This window comes from Megalops cyprinoides, chromosome 4 (assembly GCF_013368585.1).
Source record: "Megalops cyprinoides isolate fMegCyp1 chromosome 4, fMegCyp1.pri, whole genome shotgun sequence".
NCBI classification, from domain to species: Eukaryota; Metazoa; Chordata; class Actinopteri; order Elopiformes; family Megalopidae; genus Megalops; species Megalops cyprinoides.
The window spans coordinates 5,605,001-5,615,000 of NC_050586.1; the positions used below are offsets into that span (position 1 = coordinate 5,605,001).

The 10,000-nt window shown below is 47.9% G+C and overlaps 1 protein-coding gene and 3 non-coding genes across 9 annotated transcripts in view; 1 reads left to right on the forward strand and 3 right to left on the reverse strand.

The window, feature by feature from the left end:
* Window positions 1-10,000, forward strand: part of LOC118776638 (serine/threonine-protein kinase Nek6-like) — a 61,525-nt gene that overhangs the window by 21,912 nt on the left and 29,613 nt on the right. For all 6 annotated transcript variants that reach the window (XM_036527109.1, XM_036527107.1, XM_036527112.1 and 3 more), the window contains 2 exons: window positions 5,893-6,033; window positions 6,423-6,485. In XM_036527109.1, coding sequence (XP_036383002.1) covers window positions 5,893-6,033; window positions 6,423-6,485 — 204 coding nt within the window. The remainder of the gene's footprint in view (window positions 1-5,892; window positions 6,034-6,422; window positions 6,486-10,000) is intronic.
* trnah-gug lies at window positions 867-938 on the reverse strand. The gene has a single exon. It is a non-coding gene; the product is annotated as a tRNA-His (tRNA).
* On the reverse strand, window positions 1,238-1,309 carry trnah-gug. The gene has a single exon. It is a non-coding gene; the product is annotated as a tRNA-His (tRNA).
* trnah-gug lies at window positions 1,561-1,632 on the reverse strand. Its single transcript has one exon. It is a non-coding gene; the product is annotated as a tRNA-His (tRNA).

Genomic DNA, 10,000 nt, shown 5'->3' on the forward strand with positions numbered 1-10,000 from the left:
TTTGCGAATATGTTTAACGTTTTCCAAAGAGCGGAAAAGTGTAGCGTGCTCTCCTGCCGTCATCCGAAAATGGACACAAAAGCCCTTTTGTCCCGGGACTGTGCGATGGTGCTGGGGGCGCGGGGGGGGGGGGGGGGGGGGGGGGGGGGGCGGTTTAAGATCAAAACGGCCCTCGTTCTCCAGCTGTTTGGCCGTGCCAAACGCAGAGAGCCCGGACAGTCCTAGCGGGGCTGTGTGACGGTGCCCCGCCACACATATTTGTGTCATGAGATCAGATTTAATCACTCTGCTGTGGAACGCACTGTCCAATCACGCGCCCTCCCTGGAAACTTAGGATGGGCATTCCAAGAATGCATTGTACTGCTTGTGTACTTCAGTAAAAAAAAGAAAAAATCTAGTACACTGGTACTCAGGGGGTAGTCTAAACAAATACGAATTTTATTAATATTTATTGGCATGACAAATTTGATAAGCTTGTTTTGAGAAGTCAAGTTTTTTTTCTGTAGTAGAACTGTTTCAAGTGCTTGACTATTCTTGCCTACGCCAATGGGAAACCTTGCAGAGTGCTCTGCTGTGTGCATACCCATGGTGGAGATATTTGGAAAGTACAAATGAACTGGGTACTGCAGGCCAGAAGGCCTCCACTCAAGGTCTTCAGTCTGGAACAGGCTATTAAAATGTTTCAGAGTGAGAACATAGAATCACTCTATGAAATAAAGGATTTGACTCAAAATGAACAAATTTTTGATATTTCATCACATTACATTACATAATTTAGCAGACACTCTTTCCCAGAGCGACTTCCAAATAAGTGCATCACAATGCTAAGAGTAGTTATTGAAAAGGTAAAAGCCACAGTTAATGTATGCCGTGACCCGGATTCGAACCGGGGTTGCTGCGGCCACAACGCAGAGTACTAACCACTATACGATCACGGCAAGCCACCCACCAACTGTGAGAGACACCTGTGTGTGACCCCTCAGACTGAGCCATACCTGTGTGTAGCTTTTAATGTGTTATAAATACCAGGGAGACACTGGAGATGTCATCAAAGGCAGAAACAATGTAACTCTCATATACGGGACAAATAAGAGAAAATGCACATCATGGGGGTTTTACATACAGCAGTGATACCTTTCCTGTATCACAGAGTCCACGTATCTATGAAATTCATCTAGTATTTCAAAAGCACAACTGAGCATTTTTTCATTTATTCATAAAAGCCAGAGTTAGCGTGTGCCGTGACCCGGATTCGAACCGGGGTTGCTGCGGCCACAACGCAGAGTACTAACCACTATACGATCACGGCAAGCCACCCATTTGTGAGTGACCCCTCAGACTGTGTCATACCTGTGTGTAGCTTTTAATGTGTTAAAATACCAGAGAGGAACAGTGTAACTATCATATATGGGACAAAGAAGATAAAATGCACATGTCAGAGTGATTTTACAAACAGCAGTGATACCTTTCCTATATTACAGAGCCATGTATCTGTCAGAATCGTCTAGCATTTCAAAGTGAGCATTTTTTCGTTTATTCATAAAAGCCAGAGTTAGCGTATGCCGTGACCCGGATTCGAACCGGGGTTGCTGCGGCCACAACACAGAGTACTAACCACTATACGATCACGGCAAGCCACCCGCTAACTGGTGTGATATTTTAGAATTTCGGGAGGGTTCTATTCTAAACAGTCAATGCTAGAAGGGGCAACTGATTTTCTGTTTTTAGAATTAGCCAATGGTGGTTTTTTTCTGTGTATTACCCCATTGATTTATAACCACTTTCCCATCTGCTCTAATTACAAGAGGGGAAGAGGAGAGCAGGAGGAGGACAGTGTGTAAGGGGAGAGGAGAGTGTGTAGGGTGAGGAGTGTGTCTGTGTAGGGAAAGGGAGGAGGGTGAGTGATGGGGGAGACCGGTGTTTAGAGGAATAAGGACCTGTGTACGGCATGCAGAAAGCATGTTGCTTTCCTTTGTTGATCTTGCTCTTGCTAGGATGTTGGTTATTGTGAGCATGCTGGTGTGTCGGCTGTGGAGATGGGTGTTGCAGGGAGTTGGCCCTGTCATAGAAGGAGGACCATGCCTGTGGGAGGGGCCAGCGTGGGGGGGGGGGGGGGGGGGGGGTAGGGCTTAAAACTGACAAACTAATCAGTGATGATGGAAACGTTGAGTGGGTGTGTGTAGAGGGTGTGTGTGTGTGTGTGCGTGTGTGTATGGGGGGGGGGGTGATGCTAATCTGGGTCATTGCATATGTAAATGCACAGCTGGGATCTTTGTGATGCCAGAACACATCAGCCAGGGTGTCTGCTTGTCACCCAGCATTAGCTCCGACACGGCAGGCAGACGGGCGCGCTAAACACACCCCGAATCTTCCCCCGTCCCGCGGCTGGAGGAATTATCGCAATTACAAACAGTGTCAATATCGCGCTCCGTCAGCGCGCCGGAGCGTCAGCGTGTCGGCGCGTCCGCGCGGTCGGGCAGAGCGCCGCAACGCTCTCGCAGAGAGAGAGAGAGAGGCACGTCAGCGCCTCCGATGGTCCCTTTAACTCAGACTCCAGCTCAAAAAACGCTCTCTGTTTTCTGGGGGAAAAAGGAAGGGTCTTTAACTTCGGTGCTCCGGCGCCTCTATGCGCGTCCTTAATGGAAATGTTGTTGGTTGAAGCTCCTCGTTAAGCAGCAGTTGATCCCTTGGTCCCGGGATCACTTGATTTCTGCGGATTTAAAAAGAGATGGAGGGCTGTCGGTCCTTGTCCCTGCCTCCTGGTCTTCATTACGGAGGGCCACGCCCTCCCCCCGGCCCTCTCTGTCAGTGAAGTGCTGCCATTGGCAGCCACTTGGCCGGTTGAGTGCTGTTTCATCCCAGTCCAGCCTCCATTGAGGGACGATGCCGTCCGCACAATATGTTCACCAGTGCTAATTACCACAAGTACCAGCTATTACTGAGAGATGAGTCACCGCTGATTACTGGCCAGGACAAGCACTCCACAGACTCACTGTGCAGCCTGTTTTAACTTACTCAGCACATACGCGCATGCAGAGATATGCTCACACACAGATATGCACACACACACACACACACACACACACACACACACTTACACACAGATCTGCGCACTCATATACACACATGCTTGTACACATATACGGACTTATGCACATGCACACACATGCATGTGCGCACACACATACACATACACACACACACACACACACACAGAAACGCGCACACATATACAGGCATGCATAAATACACACACCCACAGGGCTGGAACACATTCTTTTTTTGTCTTTTTTTTTTTGGATGATAATCATGTTTACTGCTCTCTGGGAAATTTGATTACTGTCTTAAAATGTGGGATTTATGTCTGCTTCCAAATCTTCCACTTCTGTTTCTTCCTCTTTTACTGTTTGCTTGTTGTGCTAACCAGAGCTGGTGTAATTACCTTTCCCCGTCTCTCGATCTCTCCTTCCCCTTTTCTGGCTCCTGCCCCTCCTTTCTTTTGTCATATTTGCGAACCACTCCTCCTCTGGCATGAGCAATTATTGTCTGTATATTTTCAAAATGCTTTCAATTTCTGTTTCCTCTACACAGCCATTCTTTCACACTGCTGTTGTTTGAGAAATGCCTCGTTTGAGAAGTTAGCCGTACTAACAGCTGTGCCCACTCAAACAGCTCAGCAGGATGAGTTTCCCATGGTGGGTTGCCAGGTTAAAGCACAGATACGAGATAAAACAGATTTTTTTTCATGGGTGAAATCCACCGCCTGATTCCTGCAACAGCATGGAGGGGTTCTTTTATCCAGAATCAGATATTTGCAGACAGATATTACGAATATGTGTTTGTGTGAATGTACATGTGTAGGGTTATGTGCGTGCATGTGTTTGTGCATGCTTGCCTCTGTATATGTGTGTGTGCAGGTATGTATGTGTGTGTTAGTGTATGTGTGTATGTGTATATGTGTGCGTGTCGTGTGTGCACGTGGGTGTATGTGTGTGTGTGTGTGTGTGTGTGTGCGCGCACTTGCGCGCGTGTGTGTGTGTGTTTGCTGCAGGAGTTTGGCTCTGAACTTTGATTCGTCAGTGGGAAGATGGCCCAGGAGCAGGGGAACGGGAAGAGCAATGATCAGAACTGCTGTAACATGACCTTTCCTTCCGATAGCACATTACATTCAAAAGAGCCGTGTCAGAACTGCACTGAGAGTGAGATCCACACAAAGGTCAGAATCAATCACCCGGGCCATTAATCTGTCTGAGACACGTCTCCCAGGTGTCCTAACTGTCTGGCTGACATGTGGATATACACTTACTGACGGGAGCTCAGCAGTCTGACTTTGTACTCTGTAATGTTACTCCAGACGGTGATTTGCTTTAAGGAGGAGGGAAAAAAACGACTGAAAACATAAAGGTTTTTTTTTTTTCATGGTTGTCTATTGATTTGACAGTGGCAGCGTTGCTCGGAAGGTGATTTGTATTAAAACAGCAGTGATTGTTGTTCTGGAGGTGAGGCCTGGGAAGGTGCCCCTGGAGGAGTTATAAGATAAGGTAACCAGCAGTCCGCTTTTGATCCGGAAGCTTCTGAACGCTCTGCCGTTCTGATAAAGCTTTCAGTTGATGAAGGTAATGGGCATACGTCAGTAATAGGCGGCAGGACAGAACCGCATCGAGGGAAAATGAGCAATACTGTCCGCTTCTCATTACTTTATTCGAATAAACATTGTTAAAATCCCAGAGCAGCCAAATATACAAAATTCAATTTTCCACATTAATTAAAAAATCCACAGGGGATAGATAGATAGAGTCATTTGATTTGTGTTCATGTTTTTGGCAATGTCAGGTATACAGACAGTAACTTTCAAACTTACTATTTGAAAAAACCTTTCAAAACCTGGAGGTATCAGACTCAAAGAGGGAGAGATTTTTAATTTTTAACTGCGATACCAAAACCATGCAAATCCATTTGTTGTGCATGCCTAGATGTTACCCCTCCCAACAGGGTAATATTAAAGAGTAGTAAGATGGCTGTTGCAACTCTCACCGCAATCCTGTGTTTTTAGAGTGGTGATATGTCGAGTCCCATATTTTAAATGTATTTTATAGAGAAATTATGAAGGCACGTGTAAAGAATGTGAAGGATGTGTGTTTTAAAGAAATTCAGAGGTGTGTACGTATATCAAGGCCAGGTGTTTGTGTGCATTGAACAACCTTGGTTACAGACCCCCTCAGAATATATACGTGGAGATGACAAATATTACACCGCATTTCAAAAGTAATGTTACAGTACATTACAGTCACATTGCTTAACAAAGCTTGCATTAAATTACAAAAATAAGTGCATACTATGAGTATATAGTTATATATATACATAGATAGATATATACATATCCATAGCCTGCACTTAGGTACATGGTCATTGTGTAGTAGCTGTATATAAGACTGTACAATAGTTGTCTGTAACTAATTGTTGTACAGACCCACAGCTTGAACTCATGTAACTTATTGTGCAGTAGCTGCTAACTTATTGTACAGTATCTGTTCATATTTATTCGTATTCATATTCATATTCATTCCATCCTTACCCCATTCCATGTATATGTCTTGTCTCCATCTGCCCCTATGTGAACGGTACTGTTGTTTATGGTACCACTACTGTTGGATGGTATTTGTTGTTGTCACCTTGATACTATATGAATGCTCTATGAGAGGTATTGGAACCAGAGTCAATCTCCTTGTGAGACATTGGAACAGGTGTCAAAAGCATGTCTGTGTAAAAGCATACTTGGCCAATAAAGTCTGATTCTGATTCTGAAGTTAGGAAGGTGCAGGTTAGTCTCATGGTGTCTTGTGTGTCTCTCTCCCCCATCTCTCTCCCCCCCCCCCCCCCCCCGCTCCTCAGTGGAAGCTGCCGTCCTACCCGTACTGCTGCACGCTGGCCAACTTCCGCATCGAGAAGAAGATTGGCAGGGGGCAATTCAGCGAGGTGTACAGAGCCACGTACCTGCTGGAGGGCAAGCAGGTGGCCCTGAAGAAAGTGCAGGTACGCCGTGGCCAGGCGGGGCGGCGGAGGGCTCCCCCACGGAGCCCAGCCACGCCCGGGGGCCCGCGTCTCTCGCTGCATGCTTACCATTTTAGCCCGAGGAGCTTGCGGATAATAAATGCAATTCGCTCCGTCTGTTTCCACGGTTTAAAAAAAAAAACAGAAATAATATATGTGCAATTTATTTTACCGCGGCTGTGAAATACGGCCGTTGCAAACAGAGGTGATGACTTTAATGAGCGTTGTGCAAGTCAATGCGATGCGTCCCTTTTTTCATGGGTACAATTTGAAGAGCAAGCGTGTGTGTGTGTGTGTGTGTGTGTGTGTATGTGCCAGTTTGTGGAAGTTGCTAAAGCTGTGAGTTAACAGGTAACTTTTGCTTTTGGTAGATATTCGAGATGATGGACGCCAAAGCTCGGCAAGACTGCGTGAAGGAGATCGACCTTCTGAAGGTGAGGCAGTGACGGAGTTTTACCTGTGTGTGCTATCGGAGGTAAACAACTAGTACGCTGTGTCGTTTCCCTGGGGTACACAGCTTAAATCCGCTTCATTTTTTCTTTCGCACGAGAGCATTAGTGTGGAGGCATTACTGTTCTCAAGCCAGGTGGCCCATTTAACCATGTTTATATGCAGCGCAACCTGATTTTGCATTATCCTAATAGCTCTACATATTAATCACAAGTCCATTTAATACCACTGTTTTCCTCATTGAAAAAATCCCTGTAGCATCACAGTGATGCGAGGGCGTTTACTCTGAATGGGGAGGATTTTACAACAAAGCACGGAAGTTATTTCTTGTTGAGTATTTGTATTTTGAAGTTAAGGGGAGAGGGAGAGACAGGACTGAGTGAAAGAGGGAAAGCTAGAGAAAGAGAGAGAAGACACGAAGGAGTGAGAAGGGGAGCAGAAGAGAGAGAAACTGACAGGGAGAAGAGAAGAGATAGATGAGGAGTGAGAGAATGAGAAGGAAAGAAGGAGAGAGGAGAAGTAAAAGAGTGAAAAGGGACAGAGATAGACGGGGAGAAGGCGAGAGGGAGAGAGAGGGAGAGAGACGAGAGGGAGAGAGAGGGAGAGACAGGGAGAAGGCGAGAGGGAGAGAGAGAGAGAGACAGGGAGAGAGATGAGAGGGAGAGAGAGGGAGAGACAGGGAGAAGGCGAGAGGGAGAGAGAGAGAGAGGAGAGACGGGGAGAAGACGAGAGTGAGAGTGAAGGAGAGACGGGGAGAAGGCGAGAGAGAGAGAGAGGGAGAGACAGAGAGAAGATGAGAGGGAGAGAGGGAGAGAGAGCGAGAGACGAGGAGAAGACGAGAGGGAGAGAGAGGGAGAGACGGGAAGAAGGTGAGAGGGAGAGAGAGGCCTGAGCCCTTGTCAGAGTCTGGGCTTCGATGCCACAGTCTGCCTCCACTCGGCGCTTTAATAACTTGTCAAATCAATAGCGCTACACCTGCCGTTGGTCTCGCCCGCAGTGCTGAGTCCCGAGCCAGTTCCACTTTTACTGCAGCATAAATTATGCGTGTGACATTTTTACCGTTTTTACAACTCGCATCGGAGCAGGCGAAAAAAAGGAGAAACCAATCAGTCATCTCTCAGGTTACTTTTTTTTTCAGAAGTTGAACACGGCCGTTTGAGTCGGTGTTGTGTGAGTGGGGGTGCGGGGAAAGGGGGGGTGTTAGTGGCCCGACCCCTCTCCCGTGGACGTGCTGTCTGCTGTCAGAACCCATTTTCTCGGCTCTCCTCAGCGGCCCGCGGTGAGCCTACACAGCGTCTGTGAAATGTATCCGCTTGCCTGATCCTTGAAACCTGCGCGAGGATCGATCTGGGCCTGCCAAAACACAAAATCAATGCTCCTGGCACGCCAAACACGCCGTCCGGCGGTCGCTGTTAAACGGGAGCGTGAAGGAGGCCTTGGTTCTGCTGATACTTGCGGTGTCCGCGGCGAGCTGAGATTCAGCAAGGCTGGCGGAGGCAGGCCGCCCACCCCCACCCCCGGTGCTGGGGAGGGTGTCACGCAGAGACAGGGTGGCGGTTTTCCTCGCCAGAAAAGGCCATTTAAGCAGTGACCTTCCTGTCTGTCACCTGCTCCCGCTGTTCCTGCACTGACACTCTGAGAGGAGGAGCCCATTGTTTTGCGAACGCACACACGTGCACACACACACACATACACACACTCACACACTCGCACACACACACACATACACACACACACACACACGTGCACACACACACACATACACACACTCACACACTCGCACACACACACACGCGCCTGCACACACACACACACACACGCAAACACACACACACACACATACACACACTCACATACTCGCACACACACACACACATGCACACACACACACACATACACACACTCACACACTCGCACACACACACACACACACACACACACACACACACACACACGCGCCTGCACACACACACACACACACGCAAACACACACACACACACACACACACACATACACACACTCACATACCCGCACAAACACACACACGCACGCAAACACATACTCACACACACACACACACACATACACACACACACACACACACACACACATGCAGCTATACACACATACACACACACACACACACACACACAGCACCAGCCAGCTACACCCCGTACACCCCAGCTCCTGTTGACACACTGTGCCACGTCACACCGCCCTGCACATCCACCTGAGCTCAGCAGCTGCAGACCCCCCCCTCAGAAACACCACCTGCAGCACCGCACTGGAGATCTACAGCATCGCAGGCAGGCACCGCGGCATTACCGTCCCGAACTTGGGCGCCACAGGCCTTGTCCGCCGGCCTGCCATAACACATTTCACAAAGCTGTTTTCCCACAGCTCCTGTCTGCCGAGCGCTGCCTTTTACAGGGATCCTGACACCTGTCAATCAACATCAGCATCAGCGAGGCACTTCTCTCTCTCTCTCTGTCCCTCTCTTTCCCTCTCTCTCTTCCTTTCCCTCCATCTCTCTCTCTCTCTTCCCCTCTCTCTCTTTCTGCCTCTTCTTCTCTCTCTCTCTCTCTCTCCCCCCCCCCTCTCCCAGCTCTCCTTCTTGGTAGTCAATACTGCAGCTTTGGCAGCCCAGACAGGCGTGGAGTGAGTCGACTGGCTCATTGATTACCTATAACTCAGCCAAGCACGAGGGCTAAGGAGTGCCGTGGCGTTCGAGCCGAGATCAGGGTCTCTCGGCCGTCACGGCATGGGGAAGCAGACGGGGTCTGCATGCAGAAGGCCCCCCCTCTGTCCCTATGTGAACATACAACGCTGGCCGCACGCTGGCTTCGGAGGGGGGGGGATTATGCCAGGAGCAATGCCCCCAGCAGACTGAGGACTAAGTGGAGTAGAGTTGCAGCCACACCGAGCATCACAAACCCTCCTTTTCACTGGAAGTCTTCATACACTGATACACTGCTTTCAGACAGCAGAACACACAGAGCCATTGCTACATGAGCTGAGAGTCCAGCAAAGTTTCTTTTTTTATATTTATAATAGAATATTTATATATATATATATATATATATATATATATATATATACATATATTCAATATATATTTCAATAACTAATGATTCAGATTTTTTGGGTGAGGTGAGGGGAAATTTCATGTCTTTTATATAATGGTTTTATTTGATTACATTTTTTGATTCATGTATTTTTAGTTGCCTGAATGGGGCCAGTTAGAGAGAACTGAGAGCAAGAAGGATTTGTTTTAAAGAATATTTTAAAAATGCATTTTTCAGAGTGTGAGGCGCACTGGAAAAAAAGTGGTAATGTTTTTTAGCTTGTGGTCTCCTTTCGACAGCCAGAGAGGCATAGGCCGTGAAGCATCGCCCACTAAACAGGGGTGCAAGGAAAAGGGCGTGTCCGGAGTGTGCTCTGTGCCCGGTTCCTCAGGACCATAGAGGCCTTTTAAAGGCTCAAACCCTTAAAACTTCT